A 27,903-nucleotide genomic window follows, 5' to 3' on the forward strand; every position below is an offset into this window, starting at 1 on the left:
TATTTTTTTTGTAGGTCAGCATCATAGCACAGCACATCACCATCATGTTGTAATGCCTGAACACTGACAGATTGTTCTCTGTGATCGGTAAGTTAAACATGCTAACTTCCTTTCCCAGTTTCCAGCATGTTTTCATTCACTTGTCTCCTCTGACATTCAGGTCTAGGCAAAGAGAAATAGTATCTTTACACATGAATTATTTCCAGTTGCCTCACTTCTCAGCATCGTCAAAGAACCTCATTTTCTCAGAGTGCACAGAGTCTCTCAGTCGCTGTATAGATGACGCTGTCTCACCAGAGATGGGCTCAGAAGAGTCAAATACATGAGTAATTTGTTTGGTTATAACAATTGTCTCTCTGCTTTCACTTCTTTCAGTTGAGGTTTTCGTCACTAAGTGCCTCTCAAACACCGCTCTGTTGCCACTGTCTGAGCCTTCCACAGTCCATGATGTAGTTTCATTAGCTTCTGATTTTAAGGGAAGGCCTTCAGCTAATTCAGCTTCAATATCAGTTAGTAACTGGGCATGCTGTGCTTCTGGGGTTGCTTGTATATTTGTTGTAATGACGTGTAGTTTTCTCGATTCCAATCTGCACGTGTCTTCTGATGACGATGATATTCCAGAGGACAGAATAGTGATTTTCTCCGGTAAGTTAGGCTGAACTGAGATCAGTTCAGTCCTCGTGGCCGAAGTAAAGATGTTACTGTGTGTCTCTTCAAGCTCAGTAGCAACATTTGGATCAGAATATTTGACAGTTACCTTTGTTGGGGAAGATATGGATGGGCCAACATGCTCACTTGTGACTGCAGAACTTATATCAGCGAAGGCATCCGATGATTGGACAGAAAAGGTGGGGCTAATTTCCTCGTCCCCCATTCCCCCTACTGGACTCTTTTCATCCTTTTGTTCACATTTCTCAGGAGCACTGGGGGCTTCTGAAGGGGAAGACAGGCCAAACTTAGGAAATTTAAACCAACCTGTCCTCTCGGGACTCTTGGAAATATCTTGTATGGTACTTGCTCCTTTTTCCTTTGCTTCTAATTGCTTTCCAGCATGTTCGCCTATTTCTTGAACTTCTTTTGAGACTACAAGATTTTCTTCAACTTGGTCTGCTTTTGGAACATCAAATTCAACATCAATAGTCTTTAGGATCTCACCAAATGATGTCAGAATCATTTTTGGTGATTTACTTTCTCCTTTTGTTTCAACTTCCATTTCCAGTTGAGCTTCTTTATCTTCTATTTCAGCAGGAAGCTGTTCCTCTTCAGGTTTAGACTTTGAGAAGCTAAGCCTGGGCATTTTAAAAGATGGTAGTTTGAATTTACTTGGTGATGGAAGACCCACAACATCAGTCTCAGTCTTGGGTGTTTCGGATTCTGATATTATACCTTTGGAATAATCCATTTTAATATTAACAATCGAATCTTTGTCGGTGACAGAAATATCCTCCTTAGGTTTAGATCCATGAATGTCAATTACTTTTCCTGTTTTGGGTGCTTCCATGGTAACGTCAAAGGAAGCACTGCTAAATTTTGGCATTTTCAGTGGTGAAATTTTTTCTTTTAAAGGGGATCCTTCAGCATCTTTTGATTTTGCTTTTGTCTCAGAAGACTTGATTCCCAAACTAGATGAAGATTGTTTGACTTCTTCTGAGATTTTGACCTCTGCTTTTATTTCTGGCCGTTTGCTGTCAACATTGTTTATTGATGATTTTAAATCCACTTCAGGTCCTTTTGGTTTTGTTTGTACAATGCCTAAATTTGGGAACTTAAATGGGCTTCCTTGCCCAGCTTCTTTCTCAGGAGCTTTAATTTCCATTTCAGGTTGTTTAACTTTTATTTCTCCCTCTGAAACAGAAACATCAGCTTGTGGAAGCTCATCACTTAACTCCGATTCTTTAATACTTGACTTTGAAAAAGAAAATCTCGGAAGTGAAAATTTAGGTTTTTTCAAGTTTGTTTCAGTTTCTTCAGCAGGTGGTTCTTCCATTGAAGGTCCTTTGATTTCAGCTTCTGCTAGACAGACTTCTGTTTTGCTTGATATAATCTCAGCTTTGGGTGTTTCAATTTTGACATCAATAGCTGGGGCCTTATCGGCTGTCCTTGAAAAGGAAAATTTTGGAAATGTCCAACTTGGTCGTTTTGACTTGACTTCGGCCTCAATTGTAGGTGTTTCTGGTAATGAAGTAGAACCCTCAGTTTCTTTGCCTTCAATATGGAGTAGTTTGATGTCAGCTGTTACCTCTGGTAAGGAAATATCAACATCTTTCTTTGATAAACTTAAATCTGTTTCAGGACTTTTAACTTTGGTCATTGAGATGGCCAGATTTGCCATTTTAAACTTGCTTCCAGATATCTCACCTCCTTTAGCTTTCACATCTACAGCTAAACCTTCAGAGTCAATGCCGGGTGCTGCATCAATTTTAATTCCTTTATTCACATCACTTACTTCCATACTGAACTCATTGTCAGGTTGTTTGACTATATCACCTTGCAGAAAAATAACATCAGTTTTTGGGAGACTGATATCGACTTCAGGGTCTTTTACACTTTGCTTGGAAAATGAAAATTTTGGCAATGAAAATCTTGGCTTTTTCAATTTAGCCTCAAGGTTTGTATCGGTTCCCCCCTCTATGATAATATGTGAGGATTCTTTAAGGTCGGTATCTGGAAGATGTACATCTGTTTTGACTTCTGGTAGTATGACATCAACTCCGGGAACATCAATGCTGATGTCTTCCTCAGGGGCCTTACCAGCTTTGTCAGCTTTGGCTTTTGGAACTGTAACATCTACATCTTTCTTCGATAAGCTTAAATCAATGTCAGGCCCTTTTGTTTGAGGGAAAGACAATCCAAGACTTGGCAGTTTGAACTTACTTCCTTTTACTTCATGTTCATATCCACTGGTTTTCAAGGAGATTGAAGGTTCTTTTAATTCAGTGCTGGGTACTGCAACGCCAACTTCAAGAACCTCTTCAGGAATCTCAATATCAGCACCATCTATTTTCATACCTTTGTCCATATCCGGTGCCTCTGCTGTTGAACTTGTGACACCAACTCCAAATTTTGGAATTTGGAATGTTGGCATCTTAAACTTTGATGGTGATCCTTTCTTTCCCTTTGTTTCAATCTTTATCTCAGGAGCTTCAATTCCAACTTCAACAGAAGGTTTTTCAATTTCAACATCAGGGAGCTTGACTTCAGCTTTGGCTTCTGGAAGTGTAACATCTACATCTTTCTTTGATAAACTTAAATCAATGTCAGGCCCTTTTGTTTGAGGGACAGACAATCCAAGACTTGGCAGTTTGAACTTACTTCCTTTTCCTTCATGTTCAGCTCCTGCAGTTTTCAGGGTGAGTGAAGGTTCTTTGAATTCAGTGCTGGGTGCTGCAATGTTGACTTCAAGAACCTCTTCAGGGATACTAATATCACCACCATCTACTTTAACATCCGTGTCCAAATCAGGTACTTTTGCTGTACCACTTGGGATACCAATGCCAAATCTGGGTAATTTGAATGTAGGCATCTTAAATTTTGATGGTGATCCTTTTTTATCTTTTGTCTCAACTTTGAACTCAGGAGCTTCAATTTCCACTTCAACAGAAGGTTTCTCTACTTCAACATCAGGGAGTTTGACTTCAGCTTTGGCTTCTGGAAGTGTAACATGCACATCTTTCTTCGATAAGCTTAAATCAATGTCAGGCCCTTTGGTTTTTGCGACAGACAATCCAAGACTTGGCAGTGTGAACTTACTTCCTTTTACTTCATGTTCATATCCACTGGTTTTCAAGGAGATTGAAGGTTCTTTTAATTCAGTGCTGGGTGCTGCAACGCCAACTTCAAGAACCTCTTCAGGAATCTTAATATCAGCACCATCTATTTTTATGCCTTTGTCCATATCCGGTACCTCTGCTGTTGCACTTGTGACACCCACTCCAAATTTTGGAATTTGGAATGTTGGCATCTTAAACTTTGATGGTGATCCTTTCTTTCCCTTTGTTTCTGTCTTTATCTCAGGAGCTTCAATTTCCACTTCAACACAAGGTTTTTCAATTTCAACATCACGGAGTTTGACTTCAGCTTTGGCTTCTGGAAGTGTAACATCTACATCTTTCTTTGATAAACTTAAATCAATGTCAGGCCCTTTTGTTTGAGGGACAGACAATCCAAGACTTGGCAGTTTGAACTTACTTCCTTTTCCTTCATGTTCAGCTCCTGCAGTTTTCAGGGTGAGTGAAGGTTCTTTGAATTCAGTGCTGGGTGCTGCAATGTTGACTTCAAGAACCTCTTCAGGGATACTAATATCACCACCATCTACTTTAACATCCGTGTCCAAATCAGGTACTTTTGCTGTACCACTTGGGATACCAATGCCAAATCTGGGTAATTTGAATGTAGGCATCTTAAATTTTGATGGTGATCCTTTTTTATCTTTTGTCTCAACTTTGAACTCAGGAGCTTCAATTTCAACAGAAGGTTTCTCTACTTCAACATCAGGGAGTTTGACTTCAGCTTTAGCTTCTGGAAGTGCAGCATCTACATCTTTCTTCGATAAGCTTAAATCAATGTCAGGCCCTTTGGTTTTTGCGACAGACAATCCAAGACTTGGCAGTTTGAACTTACTTCCTTTTCCTTCATGTTCAGATCCACTGGTTTTCAAGGAGATTGAAGGTTCTTTTAATTCAGTGCTGAGTGCTGCAACGCCAACTTCAAGAACCTCTTCAGGAATCTCAATATCAGCACCATCTATTTTTATGCCTTTGTCCATATCCGGTACCTCTGCTGTTGCACTTGTGACACCCACTCCAAATTTTGGAATTTGGAATGTTGGCATCTTAAACTTTGATGGTGATCCTTTCTTTCCCTTTGTTTCAATCTTTATCTCAGGAGCTTCAATTTCCACTTCAACAGAAGGTTTTTCAATTTCAACATCACGGAGTTTGACTTCAGCTTTGGCTTCTGGAAGTGTAACATCAACATCTTTCTTTGATAAACTTAAATTGATATCTGGTCCTTTGGCTTGAGGGACAGACAATCCAAGACTTGGCAGTTTGAACTTACTTCCTTTTCCTTCATGTTCAGCTCCTGTAGTTTTCAGGGTGAGTGAAGGTTCTTTGAATTCAGTGCTGGGTGCTGCTATGTTAACTTTAAGAACCTCTTCAGGGATACTCATATCACCACCATCTACTTTAACATCCGTGTCCAAATCAGGTACTTTTGCTGTGGCACTTGGGATACCAATGCCAAATCTGGGTAATTTGAATGTAGGCATCTTAAACTTTGATGGTGATCCTTTTTTGTCTTTTGTCTCAACTTTGAACTCAGGAGCTTCAATTTCCACTTCAACAGAAGGTTTCTCTACTTCAACATCAGGGAGTTTGATTTCAGCTTTAGCTTCTGGAAGTGCAGCATCTACATCTTTCTTTGATAAGCTTAAATCAATGTCAGGCCCTTTGGTTTTTGTGACAGACAATCCAAGACTTGGCAGTTTGAACTTACTTCCTTTTCCTTCATGTTCAGATCCACTGGTTTTCAAGGAGATTGAAGGTTCTTTTAATTCAGTGCTGGGTGCTGCAATGTTAACTTCAAGAACCTCTTCAGGAATCTCAATATCAGCACCATCTATTTTTATGCCTTTGTCCATATCCGGTACCTCTGCTGTTGCACTTGTGACACCCACTCCAAATTTTGGCAATTGGAATGTTGGCATCTTAAACTTTGATGGTGATCCTTTCTTTCCCTTTGTTTCAATCTTTATCTCAGGAGCTTCAATTTCCACTTCAACAGAAGGTTTTTCAACTTCAACATCAGGGAGCTTGACTTCAGCTTTGGCTTCTGGAAGTGTAATATCTACATCTTTCTTTGATAAACTTAAATTGATATCTGGTCCTTTGGCTTGAGGGACAGACAATCCAAGACTTGGCAGTTTGAACTTACTTCCTTTTACTTCATGTTCATATCCACTGGTTTTCAAGGAGATTGAAGGTTCTTTTAATTCAGTGCTGGGTGTTGCAACGCCAACTTCAAGAACCTCTTCAGGAATCTTAGTATCAGCACCATCTATTTTTATGCCTTTGTCCATATCCGGTACCTCTGCTGTTGCACTTGTGACACCCACTCCAAATTTTGGAATTTGGAATGTTGGCATCTTAAACTTTGATGGTGATTCTTTCTTTCTCTTTGTTTCTGTCTTTATCTCAGGAGCTTCAATTTCCACTTCAACACAAGGTTTTTCAATTTCAACATCACGGAGTTTGACTTCAGCTTTGGCTTCTGGAAGTGTAACATCAACATCTTTCTTCGATAAACTTAAATCGATATCTGGTCCTTTGGCTTGAGGGACAGACAATCCAAGACTTGGCAGTTTGAACTTACTTCCTTTTCCTTCATGTTCAGCTCCTGCAGTTTTCAGGGTGAGTGAAGGTTCTTTGAATTCAGTGCTGGGTGCTGCTATGTTGACTTCAAGAACCTCTTCAGGGATACTAATATCACCACCATCTACTTTAACATCTGTGTCCAAATCAGGTACTTTTGCTGTACCACTTGGGATACCAATGCCAAATCTGGGTAATTTGAATGTAGGCATCTTAAATTTTGATGGTGATCCTTTTTTATCTTTTGTCTCAACTTTGAACTCAGGAGCTTCAATTTCAACAGAAGGTTTCTCTACTTCAACATCAGGGAGTTTGACTTCAGCTTTAGCTTCTGGAAGTGCAGCATCTACATCTTTCTTCGTTAAGCTTAAATCAATGTCAGGCCCTTTGGTTTTTGTGACAGACAATCCAAGACTTGGCAGTTTGAACTTACTTCCTTTTCCTTCATGTTCAGATCCACTGGTTTTCAAGGAGATTGAAGGTTCTTTTAATTCAGTGCTGGGTGCTGCAACGCCAACTTCAAGAACCTCTTCAGGAATCTCAATATCAGCACCATCTATTTTTATGCCTTTGTCCATATCCGGTACCTCTGCTGTTGCACTTGTGACACCCACTCCAAATTTTGGAATTTGGAATGTTGGCATCTTAAACTTTGATGGTGATCCTTTCTTTCCCTTTGTTTCAATCTTTATCTCAGGAGCTTCAATTTCCACTTCAACAGAAGGTTTTTCAATTTCAACATCACGGAGTTTGACTTCAGCTTTGGCTTCTGGAAGTGTAACATCAACATCTTTCTTTGATAAACTTAAATTGATATCTGGTCCTTTGGCTTGAGGGACAGACAATCCAAGACTTGGCAGTTTGAACTTACTTCCTTTTCCTTCATGTTCAGCTCCTGTAGTTTTCAGGGTGAGTGAAGGTTCTTTGAATTCAGTGCTGGGTGCTGCTATGTTAACTTTAAGAACCTCTTCAGGGATACTCATATCACCACCATCTACTTTAACATCCGTGTCCAAATCAGGTACTTTTGCTGTGGCACTTGGGATACCAATGCCAAATCTGGGTAATTTGAATGTAGGCATCTTAAACTTTGATGGTGATCCTTTTTTGTCTTTTGTCTCAACTTTGAACTCAGGAGCTTCAATTTCCACTTCAACAGAAGGTTTCTCTACTTCAACATCAGGGAGTTTGATTTCAGCTTTAGCTTCTGGAAGTGCAGCATCTACATCTTTCTTTGATAAGCTTAAATCAATGTCAGGCCCTTTGGTTTTTGTGACAGACAATCCAAGACTTGGCAGTTTGAACTTACTTCCTTTTCCTTCATGTTCAGATCCACTGGTTTTCAAGGAGATTGAAGGTTCTTTTAATTCAGTGCTGGGTGCTGCAATGTTAACTTCAAGAACCTCTTCAGGAATCTCAATATCAGCACCATCTATTTTTATGCCTTTGTCCATATCCGGTACCTCTGCTGTTGCACTTGTGACACCCACTCCAAATTTTGGCAATTGGAATGTTGGCATCTTAAACTTTGATGGTGATCCTTTCTTTCCCTTTGTTTCAATCTTTATCTCAGGAGCTTCAATTTCCACTTCAACAGAAGGTTTTTCAACTTCAACATCAGGGAGCTTGACTTCAGCTTTGGCTTCTGGAAGTGTAATATCTACATCTTTCTTTGATAAACTTAAATTGATATCTGGTCCTTTGGCTTGAGGGACAGACAATCCAAGACTTGGCAGTTTGAACTTACTTCCTTTTCCTTCATGTTCAGCTCCTGTAGTTTTCAGGGTGAGTGAAGGTTCTTTTAATTCAGTGCTGGGTGCTGCTATGTTAACTTCAAGAACCTCTTTAGGTATACTAATATCAGCTCCTTCTACTTTAACATCTGTGTCCAAATCAGGTACTTTTGCTGTACCACTTGGGATACCAATGCCAAATCTGGGTAATTTGAATGTAGGCATCTTAAATTTTGATGGTGATCCTTTTTTATCTTTTGTCTCAACTTTGAACTCAGGAGCTTCAATTTCCACTTCAACAGAAGGTTTCTCTACTTCAACATCAGGGAGTTTGACTTCAGCTTTGGCTTCTGGAAGTGTAACATGCACGTCTTTCTTCGATAAGCTTAAATCAATGTCAGGCCCTTTGGTTTTTGGGACAGACAATCCAAGACTTGGCAGTGTGAACTTACTTCCTTTTCCTTCATGTTCATATCCACTGGTTTTCAAGGAGATTGAAGGTTCTTTTAATTCAGTGCTGGGTGCTGCAACGCCAACTTCAAGAACCTCTTCAGGAATCTTAATATCAGCACCATCTATTTTTATGCCTTTGTCCATATCCGGTACCTCTGCTGTTGCACTTGTGACACCCACTCCAAATTTTGGAATTTGGAATGTTGGCATCTTAAACTTTGATGGTGATCCTTTCTTTCCCTTTGTTTCAATCTTTATCTCAGGAGCTTCAATTTCCACTTCAACAGAAGGTTTCTCTACTTCAACATCAGGGAGTTTGACTTCAGCTTTATCTTCTTGAAGTGTAACTTTTACGTCTTTCTTCGATAAGCTTAAATCAATGTCAGACCCTTTTGTTTTTGGGACAGACAATCCAAGACTTGGCAGTTTGAACTTACTTCCTTTTCCTTCATGTTCAGCTCCTGTAGTTTTCAGGGTGAGTGAAGGTTCTTTGAATTCAGTGCTGGGTGCTGCTATGTTAACTTCAAGAACCTCTTCAGGAATCTCAATATCAGCACCATCTATTTTTATGCCTTTGTCCATATCCGGTACCTCTGCTGTTGTACTTGTGATACCCACTCCAAATTTTGGCAGTTGGAATGTTGGCATCTTAAACTTTGATGGTGATCCTTTCTTTCCCTTTGTTTCAATCTTTATCTCAGGGGCTTCAATTTCCACTTCAACAGAAGATTTTTCAATTTCAACATCACGGAGTTTGACTTCAGCGTTGGCTTCTGGAAGTGTAACTTCTACGTCTTTCTCTGATAAACTTAAATCAATGTCAGGTCCCTTGGCTTGAGGGACAGACAATCCAAGACTTGGCAGTTTGAACTTACTTCCTTTGCCTTCATGTTCAGCTCCTGCAGTTTTCAGGGTGAGTGAAGGTTCTTTGAATTCAGTGCTGGGTGCTGCAATGTTGACTTCAAGAACCTCCTCAGGGATACTAATATCACCACCATCTACTTTAACATCTGTGTCCAAATCAGGTACTTTTGCTGTGGCACTTGGGATACCAATGCCAAATTTGGGTAATTTGAATGTAGGCATCTTAAATTTTGATGGTGATCCTTTTTTATCTTTTGTCTCAACTTTGAACTCAGGAGCTTCAGTTTCCACTTCAACAGAAGGTTTCTCTACTTCAAAATCAGGGAGTTTGGCTTCAGCTTTGGCTTCTGGATATGTAACATCTACGTCTTTCTTCGATAAGCTTAAATCAATGTCAGGTACTTTGGTTTCAGGGACAGACAATCCAAGACTTGGCAGTTTGAACTTACTTCCTTTGCCTTCACGTTCAGCTCCTGTAGTTTTCAGGGTGAGTGAAGGTTCTTTGAATTCAGTGCTGGGTGCTGCTATGTTAACTTCAAGAACCTCTTCAGGGATACTAATATCACCACCATCTATTTTTATGCCTTTGTCCATATCCGGTACCTCTGCTGTTGCACTTGTGTCACGGGCACCAAATTTGGGTAATTTGAATGTTGGCATCTTAAACTTTGATGGTGATCCTTTTTTGTCTTTTGTCTCAACTTTGAACTCAGGAGCTTCAGTTTCCACTTCCATATCAGGGAGTGTGACTTTAGCTTTAGCTTCTGGAAGTGTAACATCTACATCTTTCTTTGATAAGCTTAAATCAGTGTCAGGCCCTTTTCTTTTTGGGACAGACAATCCAAGACTTGGCAGCTTGAACTTACTTCCTTTTCCATCATATTCAGATTCACTGGTTTCCAAGGAGATTGGAAGTTCTTTCAATTCAGTGCTGGGTGCTGCAATGTTAACTTCAAGAACCTCTTCAGGAATCTCAATATCAGCACCTTCTATTTTGATACCTTTCTCCATATCCGGTACCTCTGCTGTTGCACTTGTGATACCAATGCCAAATTTGGGTAATTGGAATGTTGGCATCTTAAACTTTGATGGTGATCCTTTCTTGTCTTTTGTCTCAACTTTGAACTCAGGAGCTTCAATTTCAGTTTCAACAGAAGGTTTCTCTACTTCAACATCATGGAGCTTGACTTCAGCTGTAGCTTCTGGAAGTGTAATATGTACGTCTTGCTTTGATGAGCTTAAATCAATGTCAGGCGCTTTGTCTTGATGGACAGAAAATCCAAGACTTGGCAGTTTGAACTTACTTCCTTTTACTTCATGTTCATATCCACTGGTTTTCAAGGAGATTGAAGGCTCTTTCAATTCAGTGCTGGGTGCTGCTATGTTAACTTCAAGAACCTCTTCGGGGATACTAATATCAGCACCATCTATTTTGATACATTTGTCCATATCCGGTACTTTTGCTGTTGCACTTGTGATACCAATGCCAAGTTTTGGTAAGTGGAATGTTGGCATCTTAACCTTTGATAGTGATTCTTTTTTTTCCTTAGTCTCAATTTTCATTTCAACCTCAGCAGAATTTTTTTCAACTTCAACATCAGGGAGTTTGACTTCAGCTTCTGGAAGAGTAATATCTATGCTTTTCTTTGAAGAATTTAAATCAAAGTCCGGTCCTTTTGTTTGAGGGACAGAAAATCCAAGACTTGGCAATTTGAACTTACTTCCTTTGCCTTCATGTTCTTTTAATTCAATGCTGGGTGCTGCTATGTTAACTTCAAGAACCTGTTCAGGGATACTAATATCAGCACCTTCTATTTTGATACCTGTGTCCAAATCAGGTATTTCTGTTGTGGCACTTGGGATACCAACTCCAAATTTTGGTAGTTTGAATGTGGGCATCTTAAATTTTGAAAGTGAGTTCTCATTGTCCTTTGTCAGATCTTCAATATCAGGATCTTCGGTTTCCATTTGAGCAGAGGGTTTTTTACGTTCAGCATCAGTTTTGGCTTCTTCAAGTGTTTCATCTACATCTCTCTTCAATAAGTTAAAATCAACTTCTGGTCCTTTTACTTTTGGCATTGTTATTCCAAATTTTGGCAATTTGAACTTGCTTTCATGTACTTCGGTTTCATCTCCAGTCTTTTCCTGGGGAAAGAAAGCTTCTGCACTCCCAAGACTTACATCGATTTTAGTTTTAATTCCAGTCTGTGGTTTGACATCAACTGTTTTCACATCAATAGATGATCCCACAATATCAGTATTTGGTGTTGGAATGTTAACATTGACACCTTCAGTTGATTTCAGCTGTGTTTCACAAATTTCAATGTCTTTTAATTTATCATGTACTTCATGACTGGTGTTGGCCACAGGAGATCCAAATTTAGGTAGCTTGAACGTTGGCATCTTAAATTTTGATGGTGATTCGTCTACATACTTTTCTACAACTTTCATTTCAGGAGCTCTAATTTCGGCATCAGAGGGTTTCACCTTCCGTTTTGTTTCTGACAGTTTCATATCTTCATTTTTCTCTGATGCACTGAAGTCAAATTCAGACCCTTTTATTTTCGGCATTGCAATTCCTAACTTTGGCATCTTGAACTTGCCTCCTTGCCTATCAAAATCACCTTCTGCCCGAGGATGTTTTATTTCCTGGTCATATTTTTCTGCCTCCATTATTCGTTCTGCAATACAAACATCTACACTTCCAAGTGTAACGTCGGTCTCAGGCGGTGGTGTCACAGCTACACCTTTCTTTGATAGACTTGAATCCGTTTTTATTCCTTTCGCCCTTGGCATGGAGATACCAACATTTGGCACTTTAAACTTGCTACCCTTTCCCTCTCTTTCAAGAGTTTTTGTCTCAGCTTCATCAGTGTTTATAGGCTTATCTCCATCGGGCACATTTACACTGATGTATGTAGTAATAGCTCCAAATTGAGGCAATTTAACTGCATGCTCTTCAGTTTCTGCACTTTTTGCCAGGGAAATATCCACGTTTGTTTTTGACTCAAGATTTACATCAAAACCTGTAAGCCTAATGCCATTGTCCTTTTTGGCTGGTGAACCATCTACTGAGTCAATGTATTCAATGCTATCGAGTTCAGGAATCACAACCTCACATACAACTCCTTCACTCTGCCCCTTTTCTTTTTTAATTTCATCTTTTGATGTCGTTACTTCTCGGAGGAATTCAGCTTTTTCTCCTTTTGTTGTGTCCCCTTTTTGCTGAAAGATATTTTGTTTTGGCAAGACAATTCCAATATTAGGGATTCTTATGTCTGGCTTTGCTATCCCAAAGCTAGGCACTGTCATCTTTGCCTTCTTTGATTTCTTATCTGATTCATATTCAGAGTTGATACCCTCTGTTCCTCGTGTTTCATCAGCCACATGTGCCTGAAGACTAGATACTTTCTCTAAACTTTCCTTTCCTGGTATTATAATATCTTCTCTTTTATAGGTCCCAGTTTTAATCTCTTTGCTGCTTTGTTTTTTCTTAGTTTCATGTTCCTTATAAGTTTTTACTGTTGTTTCAGTTAAAAGATCCTCTGAGGTTAATTGCCCGGTTGTGATCTGTGACAGCTTAACTGTAGTCTTGGAAATTTCTAGAGAAGAAGTTGTGTCAAACTTTGTAAGACTTGCTCCATGCTTTGTTTTGGTGTCTACCACTTTTGTAGGCGTTTTCACTGATATTCTTTGAGCATTTGCATCTATCACAGTAATTTCTTCTGGAATAGGCATGCCAGATGTATCAACTTTAGGCAGCTTATATCCAGGCAATTTAGAAACTGCCTCTTTCACACTGTCAACATCAATTGACAGTTGCACAGTTTCCGCTTGAAATTCTCCATTCTGTCCTGTATAATTTACCTTAGGTTCTTTAATTCTTTTTGCTCTCGTCTTCACAGACTTATCCTCCATACCTGGTATCTCAATCTCTTCCCGTTTGGGAAGTTGGGTTCTGAAATCACTGCTTTTTGCCAGTCTCTTATAAGGATCATCTGTGATTTCCTCAGCACCAACGTCACCCAAACTGAGTTTCGTCAGTTTGACAGTTTCCCCTGTTCTTCTGTCTTCGTGTTTTTCTTGGATTTCTTCTGTGTGTGACTCAAAGTTTGGGATTAAGTCAGATTTTTCATTTTCAGGATGATCAGCTAAGTCAAAACTTGCCCCTAGTGTTTTTAGCCTTTTTGGTGACGATTTTGCTTTTGCTTCTTTCTTGTGTGATTTATCCTTCCCCAGAATTTTCATTTTTAATTCAGACCTTTCTTTCTTCTTTTTTTTCCCCTCAGGGGACTTGATAAGAGAGCGGCTTTCTTGATCTGCTAGAGCCACAGTTAAATCTGCTGTTTTCAAAGTGCTATCTATACTGATAAGTTCCACCTTATGTTGAATAGGTTGAGCTTCACGGACCGTTAGATTGGTTTCTTCAAGTTGCACATCTTTCATTACTTTCAGATCTTTTTTCACATAGGCTTCAGGCATTTCTCCTGAGGGGCTTTCAAGGCACTCAGGTGAAAGCATATCAGATTCTTGTGTGTGGTGAGTGTCACCACTGATCTGTCCAGTTTGCACATCTGTGTCCTGCTCCTCAGATGAACTTATCCGGCCTCTCTTTGTCAGACCAGGTAGTTTTATTTTATGCTTTTTCTTGTATTTGAGAGCATCCTGAGTTTTTATTGGTGACTCTGTGTCGCTTGTTGTTGGGCTGAGTTCAAGCTTTCTTTGTTCCTCAGCCTCTGAGGAACTGTGAGACCTTGTAAAACGTGATTTTCGCCCTTTTCCAAAGGATGAAAACTTGGGCCACGAAATGCGAGCTTCTCCGCGTCTTTTAGTTTTTCCTTGTTCTCTCATCTGTGGAGTGTGGAGGTCTTCTTCCTGTTAAGAAGCATAAAAATTAAAGGTAAGTCGTTACTAACAAATAAAAATAACTAACAAAGAGTTTGAGCAGACAACTTTGAGAATAGTTACAGGTATAACGTCAGATTCGATGGCTGGTTCGGTCTCTGTGATCTCTGGCTTGCGCTTCAAGCAAAGCTTCAGTTTATATGCCTGAGCATGCTCCAGAATCTGAATGGCATCCTCATATGACATGTTGTCAAAATACACAGTGGCACTCAAAATCTGATCACCTGTGTAGACAAGACAAAATATTTCAAAAGGACTTTGATGAGCAGACTTTTAAGTCCCATTTTTAGTTGATAAAAATTGAAGTGTTCAATAAAAAAATCAAATAAAGAATAACATTAACATTTGCTTGTGTTCAACGTACAGTGCTAAAAAAATTATAGTAACACTTTGAAAACACATAAGATCTCAATGGGAGGAAAAAAATCATGCTGGATATCGACGCTGATAAGAACTGGGTAATGTGTTAGGAATGAATGGCCTCATCATTTGATTGAAATAAAAATTATCAACTTACAGGGGGCTGAATTCAAAAAGCAGACTAGTCCATTTTGCCAAAATTTCATTGCAGCAGCTCAAAATGACAGCCAGTTGTAGTTGGGTGTCATTTTGTGCTTGAATTCATGCATGACAAATTCAGGCAATGCTTCCAGTGAGACAACAGATGGTGTCCTGGGGGATCTCCTTCCAAATCTGGACCAAGGCATTACCAGGTTCCTACAACGGGGTAGCATTGTATGGACCGAAACATAACATCCCAGAGGTGTTCTGTTGAATTTAGGTCAGATGAGTGTAGGAACCAGTCAATGGTATCAATTCATTCATCCTCCAGGTACCATTGCCTACAAGGAGGAACCCAGGATCTCGGTTGCCTCAACCTGTAAAACATTCCTGTTTTGTCGCACCATTGCCCTTCTAGTGTACCTGTTGTTGATTTCATTAGCACCAAAGCAGCTGAAACTGATTAGCAAGCCCCTCTGCTACATATCTGACCACGTCAGTATCCCAGCAGTTTGACTGACTTGATGTTTTACTCTTATTAAAAGTGTTCCTTTAATTTTTTGAGCAGTGTAATTGTCAATTGAATATTGCAAATTAAAAATTCTACAATAGCATAACATAAAATCAAGTAGAATACAGAATGTAATAATACATAGTAATGTAATGTAATAATATAGAGACTTTAAACCTATAATAATTTTAATGAGACAAATTTTTAGCCGCAGGTTTACCTTCTTTCAGTTTTAGATTTTTGGAGGCTGGTGACTCTGGCACTACTTCCTTAATGAAAATCCCTTCTTTTCCCCCTCCACCATAAATGAGACCCTCTGCACATCCATCTTTGGCCGTTTTCACTATCACCTCAGATTCAGGGCTCTCAGCTTCCTGCCAGTGCAAAAAAAGGACAGTCATTTTACCTTTAGCACTGATTTTTTTTTCTGCAGTTGCATAGCTTGAAAGGATTTACAAATGCAGTACACAGAGGAAAAGCTAGAAATGTCTCACCTTGAGTTTACTCATCTTTGGAGTAGAGCGCTTTTCAAACATGGACCCAAGCCCAGACTTTTTAGTTTTCTTTCCAGTCCCACCTTTGTGGCGTGGGTCATGCTCTGCTTCACACTAAAAGGAGTTTAAGAGGAGCAAAGGGGTTTAAAAAGTAATCTTATAATACTCAGATCAGGGGGGTACATTCATTTATACAGGGGAGTAGCCAAGTTATTGCAATATTATACAATGCAGAGCTCATCTTGGACCACACATTAGCACACAAATCTGTAAAGAGAAATAAGTAATAGAAAGTAAGTAATAGAACAACTAATAAAAACACAATGTTATCTTTCACAGTTTCTACATTTTCATGTGGATGCTGTCCAGAAACAGTCTTCTTCAGTTTCACCTTTTTTTTTTGTCATTTCAGGACATGCAGCCGTGTGAGTATAACTGAGTCGAATACACAAACTTCTTTCTTTCAGTCACAAGTTTGTTTTTCTAACTTCATTTATTTTTTGGCCTGAAAAATAGACCGTTGACTTACACGCAGACTATTCAATAACTGTGAGTTTACATGCAGTGAAGTAGCAGCGTTATAATTTCCCAGCTGAGGTGAAGAATTAAAAGAAAGCCAGTTATTTCTGCCAGAGAAGCCTGATTTTTTTGGACATGGTTGTATTGTAAACAATGTTCTGTTCTATTGTCTTAACTGGATTTTCAAGACTAAACAAGCTAAAAGTTTGGGGGGGGGGGGGGGGGGGGGGCTGAGCTTGGTTCATGCCAAGTGCTTACTCATATGGGATCGAGTGATGTTGTAGGACCTTAAAACATGAAGCGCACACGTAACTTAAAATATGTGTGGTGTTTCTCTGTACCTCTTTATCACTGTCACTGTATTTTTCAGTCTCAGGATACTCCTCAACTGGAGATGACCCTTGTGGGCGTGGTCTCTCACTCTCTGCGAACTGAGATGGCTCATCACACATCTGCATGGACATAAGGTCAGTAAACATGAAAACAAACCTGTTTTCATCATCACCCCTAAGAAATTTCATATCATTTCATTTGGATATTATCAAGCCTAGAAAGCATCTATTTTCTTGAGCTGCATATAAAATGTTTTCTTATTAAAACTCATGCAGCTGCACCTGCAGCATAAACAACAAAAAAAAAAGATATGGAGGAAAATTGGATCCCAGATAGTGCGATAGCACCTTGTTTAGCCAAAAGCATCACTGACTGGGTGTTTAGCTATTTGGCATTTAAAAACTGTCACATTATTGGTGTGTTTCCTGAGATGGCAGCGTTGGCTAGTCTGTCAGGCCAACACTTTGAGCAAAATACTGTGTGCATGTGTACTTGTGTGTGTGTGTGTGTGTGTGTGTGTGTGTGTGTGTGTGTGTGTGTGTGTGTGTGTGTGTGTGTGTGTGTGTGTGTGTGTGTGTGTGTGTGTGTGTGTGTGTGTGTGAGAATGAAGTGTAGATTCTCATTTTCATCATCCATCATCCAAACCAGAATTAACCAAAAGTTGTTGTTTTTCAGCTGCTAGCCCATGATCGGTGACAGCCTTGTTTATATTAGACTGATGTGATCATTTTTCAGTGCAGCACAAATATTAGTCAGCCAATCTGTATAAATACTATACACTGATTTGTACAAATTTCTTCTCTGATAAAAAGTGTAAGTTGTAATGGGTTGTTGTTATTTGCCTATCTGTGCAAAGTCTCCATTAGCACTAAGTCTTGTCTCTATTTGCTTTGCTGTAAAGTTAAAATAACTGTTGTTCAGTATTTATTAGCTCAGACTCCAACATCAACATCATAATCTATCAATCAAACATGGTGGATCCAGTTTTAAGGCACAGGAATATGTGACCGCCTTCAAACAGAAACTGAACTGTTGATCACTTTGGTGATCTAGACGCGTTACTTCATACAGTCTGTTGTCACTGTATAATACAAAATCCTAAAAACATATGACAACGTTGAGAACGTACAGTAGATTTCCTTCTATGGAATGAAACATTTCAGCTGTTTGTTGGTGAAAATGTGCTAAATATGGAAAAGGGGATTAAAATGAAAAGAAAAATATAAAAACAGGACAAAAACAGTAAGGACATAATACACACATCTGTAAATGTAAAATTTTATAGTCTGAAGTATATGAACTATTGATTTAACAGCTTTAATGTTATTATTCCACAGTGTTGATGACCCAGTAGGACCACCTACTCCCTTGTCACTCATTCACAGTGACACATTTACTTACACAATATAATGCCCTCATGTTATGTTATGTTATGTTATGTTATGTTATGTTATGTTATGTTATGTTATGTTATGTTGTGACAGTTTTTCCCTCCGGTTTCAAAAATTTGAAGGAATACTGACACATGGAAAGATGTCGGTATTCATGTTGAAAAAATCAACATCATTATATAAAGCTGCACTAAAGTGGACAATATCACCAGCTGCAGATGGCTCAAATTAATAATGAATGAAATGAAGTCACAGCACAAAACTTACAGTAACTAACAAAGAAATGAAATGAAGAAAAAACAAGCATGTCACTTTGTGTCACAGTAAATTCACTTACTGAGTCCTCTGTGGCAGGCTCTGGGCCTTGCAACCGTCGCCCAGGTCCTGTTCAGAAAAAAAAAAACCACAACAACATAGTATCTGATATGACATCTGTGTATTGCAATACTTTAAACGTAAACTGTTGACCTCTAATGCTTCATTTTCTGCATGCACAAGTTTATTGCGTAAATATTTTGCATATTAATCCCTAAATAAATAGAAAATCGCATTAAGTGATTTTAGTCCGGTCACACAGCAGCTAAACAAAGTCTGTCCTGTTACTACAAAACCTCAAATATGTCATGCAAAAAGGCACCTGGCAAAAAAATCACACTCCTCCGTTTACAAAAACAGCAAATAAAATGCACTGAACACGATTCATGATATTGAAATTTATTTAATTGTAGCAGATTATACAGTAATGTGCAAAAGTCTTGAGCCACCTTTCATTTCTTTACATTTTGATAGGAACATGTGAAATAGCTGCAGAGATCCATTGAAACTTGTATAAACATATATTGGAAATACAGTATAAAAGGAAAAAACAGATGTGTGTACAATCCTAATGCATATGAATATTTGGGATGACCACCTTTACTCTTAAACATAGCTTGAAATATCCTCTGACAGGTGTCAGAAAAACATGATGTGTTTTTGTAACAAAGTGCCTAAAGAACTGATTCTTTGCTAAGTATCAAGACACTGGTTCATCTCTTGAGTTGGGTCCCTTTTCATAATTGAATAAGTCATAGGTCAGTGTTAAGTGGCTTTAAAAGACATGTTAAAAGACAATTAAAAGACACGCCCCTGAAAATGTTCAGATATAAAAACATAAAAATGAAAAATATAAAAAAATAGGGATGATTCAAGAGGGATCACTGTCCTTTGTCCTCTGTCCTCTATTCGTATGAAAACGACACCATGTAAAAGTAGCTCACACTTGTGTTTTATAATCCTTTTGTTGTATGAATAAAAAAAAATACAGAAATGATTTGCACAAAGACAAAGCATAAGACTTCCACCCAGTCTGACCCCTGGCAGTTGTTTTGAGGCTCGGAGACTCTGGAGCCGATGATTAGACTATTTAGAGTTCTTCCTGGCAATAATTCCCTCCAGGGAGCTGCTGCCTCTGTTAAGTGATCCACTGTATTGACCCACAGATTGGACTTTGCAACCTCTCAGCTTAGCCCATCAAGGCTGCCAAAAAGGGAAAGTCTGACTCCAAATTAATCAAGTTACCAGATTATAATTATTACCTGCTCTATTCAAGTTAATTCCTTTTTAAATAAACCATTCGTTAACGTTATTTTGAGAGTTCCTTTGTTTCAGGGATGTTGTACATTTAAAACAAGGCTTGTCGAGTGGAGAATTACACAGGCATACAGTATGATTTCTGTAGTTTTATAGTATTGTTGACTAAAAAATATAAGTACTGATAAAAAAAAAGTACTGTCAGTAGAACTTAAAGTTGAATAAATTAATGCTACATGGACAAACAAATCATTTTCATTGCAGGAATAACGCTGGTCTAGGTGCTTTAGGTGTTTTATTTGGGCATAGCTGATATGTTGCAGGACAAAACCTCAAAAAACACTAAACTGTGGCTAAATTTGGAGCTCAAAAAACCATAATGAAAGTGTCAACTTCATTAGTGCAAACACCGCATCGTAATTTACAAGCAAAAGTCTTATTTGAAGCAAAAACAAATTATTGTAGTAAGTTTTCTTTTAAAGCCATCAATGAAAAACAGAATGACTTAAAATAACAGAAATATGTGCAACATTTGGCCTGTGTATATGGTAGATCCATATAGTTTCTCAACTCACCATCACACTGACACCCCACCCGCTGCATTACAGTAATGTATGTCATGTGAAGAGCTCTCACAGCCTGTGTAAGTGCATTAGAAGAAAGTTCGGGCAAGAGAGTGATGGTTTAAAAACCTCTTACTGCATCAGGATGTGTTGCTGCCTCAAGGTTAAGCCTTCAAGACAGTTTAAGAGCAATGAAAAGACAATCCAGCTCAGCTTTTTTTCACGTCTGATAAAGTCATTGTGGATTCATGTGATTAGAAATAGCATAAGAGGACATTTATCAACATATATCTATTCATCTCAAAAGATTTTCTCTGTGAACTCAGTGAGTGAGCACAACACAGTCTAGACATGTTAAAAAACATAAAAATGTGAGAGTCCTTACAGCCGCCTACACCATTACCTGAAATAGCGAGTGAAAGAGAAGAATCCTTCTCATGCACTCATCAACATCCTTCTCTTTCAGACCAGGTCTGACTGGCAAAAATAGTAAAGATTTTCCCATGATGTTACAGCAAGCAGCTGACCTACCTTAAGCTGCTGTTTGCTGAACTCCTGAACGTAAACTGTGTCAGTAAGAAAAGCTCCAAACTGCTCTTAACCATTCCTGGTGTGAGTGTGGCTGCTGAAGTGGATAAAATGATTTCTTCAGCCTAAGACGGACAAAGGAGGCGGGACACTTTAAGGTCGCAGTCACACCTTTCCTCAAGTTGTGTCACTCTATATTGTTTTCCAAGAACCCCCAAGACAACTTTGGTTCAGAGATTTAACTCTTTGCATGTTACTCAGAGAAAAAAGGAGATTTTGAGAATATGTAATGCACTAACTCTATGTAGACCATTTGTACTTTAATAAACTTAATTTACGTTTCATTGCTAATCATCGAAGAGCTACGAAATAGATACTGAAGATTAAGATTTGTTTATTGACACTGCATGATGTATACAAAAAAATCACAATTCTGTAAATATGTAAGAGCACATTACGCAGGTAGAAATTGTAAATAAATTAATAACAGTGATAAGTATTAAACTGCAAGGTGTAAGTTCAGTTTGGTCAGAGCTGTGGGTTAAAAAAAAAACTGACAAATCAGAAGAATTAGTTAAAGTAGTTAAAAGAGTTACTAAGTAGATTCTTGATAAGTTCTTATTGAGTCTTTTCTGTAAACAAACCTAAGCACAAACACATTAAAGATCCATTAATCACTGAAGCCTCTGTAAACAGATTTTTGGGTAAAGACATAAAAGAGCTCCCATTGCTGTGGCACAGCTAATTTTAAGTTTTGCAGTACCTGAAGTTTCCATCTAGTGCCATCCATCATCGGGCAACCAGTTTAGGTCTGATACTTTCTGAACAGCTAATAGAAGGACTGCCTTTTAACCTTGACTGCAGTTTGATTGTAGTGCTAATCAACAGATGATAGCACACAAACATGTAAAACTGGGATGGTAAACAGAGGATGCTTGCTTAGCATCATCATCTAATTGTCTTTGTGAGCATCATGTGTTACACTAGAAGTAAGCTTTATACACATCCTTAACTTACATCCTTAATATACAGCCTTTAGGTGCCAGCATGGCTAGACCCTGGTGCTGTTATTATACAGAAACACAGTGATGGTGTTGTGGAGTATTTGATCTGGATTTTCATCCACAGTTAAAACTGTAACTCACTGTGGATGGTGTGCGATGTGTTTGTGCATTGTACACTACGGGGGGACTGAAATGACAGATTGATACATTCCTTATGTTATTCACCACTTAAGGTGGATGTTCTTTATTCCCGCCTCTGCTACGGGCACTGCACTCTTAGAAACTCCTTTCCCACATATTCACCGAACATTTGCAACTAAACATGTCAAAATAAAATCAGAGAGCACAGTTTTTATTTTTTGTTTGACTTATCAGAAGTTAGAGGAAAGCAAAGCCTAATGTTTCAATCTGACTTTCTATTATATTTTTCAGATTCAAAGCACCCTCCATAGATGAGTAAGCCGTTTGTGGTGCAGAACCTGCATGATTTGGTGCTGGATTTGGGTGTGGCTGATCTCTGCGGGCTCAGGCCGGCGTGTCTGCTTTCAAGCAACACTGATGTGTGAGCACTTAAACTAAATAATGCAATGCAATGGCATATAAACCTACATATTCTTGTTTATGTGGGTAAAGATTCAAATAAGATCGTAAACAAAAATCTAAACTGTAGAATTGCATTGCAAATCCTAACTGTATCGTGTTGTATTGTCCTCAGCTCATCTCTTACATAACCACCCTCTGCTCTACTTTGTGTTTCCTGTTTTAAAAGCTCCCTGAAGTCTTCAGTAAACTAATATAAAGTAATACAGCTCATTATTTGTGCTCGTGGATTTGGATTCCTCTCCGTTTTTGTTTGTTTTTTTCCTGTGCAACAGTCAGACACAAGCTCCTTTTAGTTGGAAGCAGTTTGCTGGGATCCAAAATATAATAGGATTTTAGTCAAGGGAGGGAAAAAAAGCTGAATTAGATTTTCTGCATGGATTATATTAACATGAGACTCCAAAGCGCATGCTTTCAATCTATTAATCTGCTTCAAACTTACAGCGAGTTTCGTCACAGCTCTGGAATTTGCATCCTAATCTGCCCGTGTTCCCACGACATGCTGTTAAACAAAAATAAACATGGGAACAGTCCACACATATTAAAAATGAATTTGTCCAACTCAGGCGTGATACTCCATAATGGATCAGGATTGTTCGTTTTGGCTTCCAGTGTCTTGTTGATCAGCCACTTATCCGGATAACTTCCTCCCTGTCTCTCTTTTTTTATTTCTCTCTCTCTTTGACCTTGAGCGTTGCCTGAAGCTTCTCAAAGCAAAACAAACCTCGCATCATTTTGAGGGAGATTTAATTCAGAGTAGAGATGGAAGTAAATGAGGAGAACTGTGGGAAATAGAAAGGGGGAGCAGTAATGTGATGTTTCATGCTCCTTTTTACAGCAAGCATCAGCTGAGCCCTTAACTCATCATTTTTCAAGACAGTAAGGAATGTCTTCACCGTGTAATCGTGGATGTCCACTAATGAAAAACACAGATTTCCTGTTTATTATAAACACATTTTTCATAATTAGGCCGATAGAAACTTCAGATAAGCGTGCTTATCGTTTTCTCCTGACCCTGAATATCTGATCAGCCTTTTATGTTGCTGAAACTCATTACACTGTTTGACTTTTTGCAGCCTTGGTAAGAACACCTTCCCTAATTATGCTTGTAAGGCACATTTTAAGAAGAAAGTCCGTGCACCAGAAAACATCCACTCAACTCAAAACACAGAATGACTCATACATGTTGCAAATGTGTAACAGGGTTATTTCCTACAAAATGTTAATTTAAAAATATTTCACATGTGCACATAAACTATATATGGTCCAAGCCCACTAACCCTGACCCAAACAAATTTATATCTGGTTCATTTAAACTCCAAATGGTAACAAAGTTAGTAGGAAAAAGGATGCAAGATTAAATTATACAGAGCTGTTGGATTCATTTTTCATCACAGATATTCCTGGGAATTTTGGGCATGTTTTTTGTACACATTTCAGTGTTTGTTCGTTTTTTTATTTCAGTCTAAGTTGTCATGTTTCTATTTTTAACCCTGATTTGCTGAACTGCCACGGTAAAAATATCAGGTCTGTTTGCCTTTCAGGCTGCGCTTCAAACAGAGCAGGAGAGAAACGCAGAGCTGCCTGACATCCTCTCGATGATGACATCTTCAAACACTCCCCTGCGCTCTGCAGACACACCCAGCACTCACTGCAGGTCAGCAACACAGCTCAGCATCAGCACCAACCGCCTTACACTCGCTCACTGCCTCTCTCCATCACACGCACGCACGCAAACAAAATCTCTCCCACTGCACTACTGAACCCTGCTGCTCAATCGGCGAATTGCTCTGGGGAGAACGGGCTAAGTCATACGGAGAAAAAACAAGGGGGGGAGGAGAGCAGAGAGCGTAAAGATAACGATACCCACTCGTCCCAGAGGAGGCAGCGTGCCAGTTGGGAAAGGCCAGGTGGAAACAGTCGCACATGATGGCAGCGGGGGTGGCGGAGAGATCGGCGGAGACGAGGTCCAAGACTGGGCAGGAGGCGGGAACGGACGGAGGGATGGCGGCAGCAGTGAAGGATTAGGCAGGTGTTGCTGCTGCTTCTTCACCCCCCGTCTTGTCCTCGTGTAGGTCAGCCAGTCGCAGCGCAGTGAGGGATGAGTTGCAGAAATAACCAGAGACAGAAGAGAGTGAGAGAGCTTCTCCTGCAGTCTCCACAGAGTGAAGGAAACTACTTCGTCTGCCCCGTAAACATGGACCTCCAGCGCAGCACACTAACTTAATTATGGGAGGAGCTGCCCCCCTCCCTCAACAAACACACATCCACACGCATCCCTCGGTTCTCCTTCTCCTTCTACTCCTCCTCTTCCTCTTTCTCTTTTTCCGCTGTCCTCTGGTCAGTGTGTCATTGATTGGCCTAATCTGACAAGGACCATCACGATGTTAGTTTCTGGTTCCAGCAATAACAGGGGGGGTCATACAGTTGCCAGGAAGCCATAACTGAATTAAAACCCCTTTTTGTGGACAGGAAACTGTAGAGTTTAAAGCAGAACATAGTAGCATGTAGCCAAAGTCTGTCATGTTGGTCTGCCAGGCTGATAAACTGTGGATGAGAGGTCGGAACAAGCTGTAAATAGATCACAGGAGGCATTTACAGGACTGATTATTCAAGTGATAAATTCAATTAAGAATTGAATATGAGACAAATTCAATCACTAGCTGTGCAGCTGCTATTTTTTTCTTGTGATTTCTTAGTATAATATTGTGCAAAAGCACTGAGTCAAACCTCATTTCTTTATATTTTGCTTATAAGGAGACAGACTTTATTTCTTATTTTTTAAAAGTGGTCTTGAGAAATCGTTCAACCACTAGGGGTCAGGCTGAGTGGAAGTCCCAGCTGTCTGCTCAGAACATCCAAACACAAATAAATACGGAGGCTTGGTTTGTGTAGTGTGACTTTAATTGATTCAAACAACAAAGCGATTATAAAAAACATCTAAATTTATTTCTTATATTTTCCACTGGTCTTGAGTAATAGTTCTCTGATCTTTTTCAAGGTTTTATAAATACTTTCCACTCATTGTAACTGACTATTTTCAGATTAATGTTTTGGGGATTTTTTTTATTAAGCCACTTAGCACTGACCCATGAGTCATTCGAGCATAAAAACTGGCACCTAATGGCACTCCTTGTTGTTCGGCTCACTCCTTTAGCCAGACAACTTAGCAAAGAAACAATTTTAAATTGTATCTTTAAACACTTTGTTACTTGCAGCCTGTCATAAAAACACAATTTGTTCCCATTTCTTTAGTAGAATCTGTGAAGGATATCAAAGGTAACACAGTTTTCCCAAAAAGCTATTAGCTGGAAACTTGGCATTATGTGCAGTGTGTCCTGAGGAATCTAGAAAAACAGAGGACACCTAGAAAAACAATATAAGGAAAGAAATCCAGGAAAGCACTGACACAGGACCTGTAGTTGATCGAGCCACTGTTTACTAAAGCCTCATCAGAAATGGCCTCAGTTGAAGTGTAGCTTCAAATGAGGCCAGTCTTAAAGGAAGGGAAACACTGAGAAAAGGCTAAGGTATGCAAAATTATACAAGAACTGTAAATCACTGAAAACCAGTGACAACGGGTCTTATGGAGTGATAAATCCAAACTTGAAATTTTGGTGTTTGGGATCTTGTCAAAATTTATGAAATCATGAATGCAAAAAAGTATCATGCTGAAAAGAAAATGAGAAGAAATGACAAGAAAGCTGCCTAAAAATAAAGCTGCTCATACCTAATATTCACTTTCATGATCGTTAGAATTTCACAAACTCTGTTTTTGCCTTTCATACTGTATTTGCATGTATATTTTCACGTTTCAATAAACTGCTGCATCTGTTTCCCATTTTTCTAGAAAATAAATAAGGATTGGCTCAAGACCTTTTCTGTATTTTATTTTTGTACAACATCGAGTCCCTAGTCAACTTATAATAATAACTAAGCACACATTCCAGAAATGATAGGAATGAGATGTGGCTGTAAGAATCTGGAATTGAAATGCATGGAAACAAAAGCAGAGTGAAAAGGAGAAAATCCTTTTTAAAACCTTATCTTGAGCCAAACTGGCAAACCTTTGAACCAGTTCTTATCAGACTGGTGATGCTATACATGCAGCGCTTATGTCCTGGTGACTACTGGAATTGCACCTAATGAGGTTCATGCTTCAAAATAACTACCAATGTAAAACTTGTTCTTGGAGGACTTTGAGCATCCTCTGATTGATGTTTCTAAAATGTTTTAAGATTGAAAAATGTGAGCTCTGGAAATATAAAGCCCCCCTTTATCATTTGTCATGTTATTAATTATAAGGATGACAGTGCAAAAGCATGAGAATTACATAAATTAGGAAGGAAACTTGTTGGGTTTATCTAGGGACAAACCCCGCTGGAACACGAGACACTCAATAACTGCACGGGCTGACTTCCCTCGCGAGCCACAAAGACAAAGAGCTTTGTGGCTCGTGAGGGAAGTCAGCCCAGGCCTTCACCTGTACTTAGCCAACTTCGACTGATTCCTACGCTACAGCCCTTTTTATTGTCAGCAAGCAATCATTCATCAATATGCAATTACAAATACATGTGACATTCTTAAGCAGGCATATCTGAACAACATCAGTGTCTATATTCTGTGTGCGGGGGTGTGTGTGCAGGTGCATGTGTGTGTGTGTATTTCCAGCTATACCATACATAGACATACAACCTTTCAATGAACTTAAACTGTGTGTATGAGGTATGCAGAAAACCAGAAGTAAGCGTCTCGCTAAATGATAAGAACAGGAACTTGCAATAGGTCATGTCTCAGTCGAACATTTAATGTTGTGAAACTGCGCTTTTAGAACAGAGCAGTGTATTTCCTAAAGCTATAATGGAAATTATAACGTCGAGGCTGCTTCCTCTCACCTCATGGTACACAAGTGCACACAGAATCTTATCAGACCTAATAAGGATATGATTTTTTATCAGCATACAGATGATTATATATTTCTAAGCATCAATGATTCTATGTTTCTAAGCATCAATGATTATATGTTTCTTTTTTCTTTTTTTTATAACTTTTTATTTATCATTTTACAGTATGGGAATACAAAACTTAAGGTCAGCATGGGAGACATTCACAGTTCCAGTAATGGCCTGTATTTATATAGCGCCTAACTAGTCCCTAAGGACCCCAAAGCGCTTTACATATCCAGTCATCCACCCATTCACACACACATTCACACACTGGTGATGGCAAGCTACATTGTAGCCACAGCCACCCTGGGGCGCACTGACAGAGGCGAGGCTGCCGGACACTGGCGCCACCGGGCCACCAGTAGGCAACGGGTGAAGTGTCTTGCCCAAGGACACAACGACCGAGACTGTCCAAGCCAGGGCTCGAACCGGCAACCTTCCGATTACAAGACGAACTCCCAACTCTTGAGCCACGATCGCCCCAGTAATAGCATCTACTTACATCATGGTAATATTCATTTATTCAGTACAAAGGGGAGTACACAACCCATTTTTCCCAGAGCTTCTTAAATTTCTCGAGCTCGAGTCTAAGGACAAAGGTAAGCCTTTCCATTC

At 39.2% G+C, this 27,903-nt stretch overlaps 1 protein-coding gene across 1 annotated transcript; it reads right to left on the bottom strand.

Annotated features, from left to right (window-relative positions):
• Positions 1-63: 63 nt before the first annotated feature.
• LOC113012138 (uncharacterized) lies at positions 64-24,567 on the bottom strand. Its single transcript, XM_026152149.2, has 7 exons — positions 24,213-24,567; positions 18,413-18,459; positions 16,693-16,803; positions 15,833-15,946; positions 15,559-15,712; positions 14,390-14,550; positions 64-14,296 (listed from the first exon to the last, which is right to left on the bottom strand). Exons 1-7 carry the CDS (start codon positions 24,268-24,270, stop codon positions 212-214), a joined length of 14,730 nt encoding a protein of 4,909 aa, XP_026007934.2. The 5' UTR covers positions 24,271-24,567; the 3' UTR covers positions 64-211.
• Between the last annotated feature and the right edge of the window lie 3,336 nt (positions 24,568-27,903).

Source organism: Astatotilapia calliptera, chromosome 19 (genome assembly GCF_964374335.1).
Source record: "Astatotilapia calliptera chromosome 19, fAstCal68.1, whole genome shotgun sequence".
NCBI classification, from domain to species: domain Eukaryota; kingdom Metazoa; phylum Chordata; class Actinopteri; order Cichliformes; family Cichlidae; genus Astatotilapia; species Astatotilapia calliptera.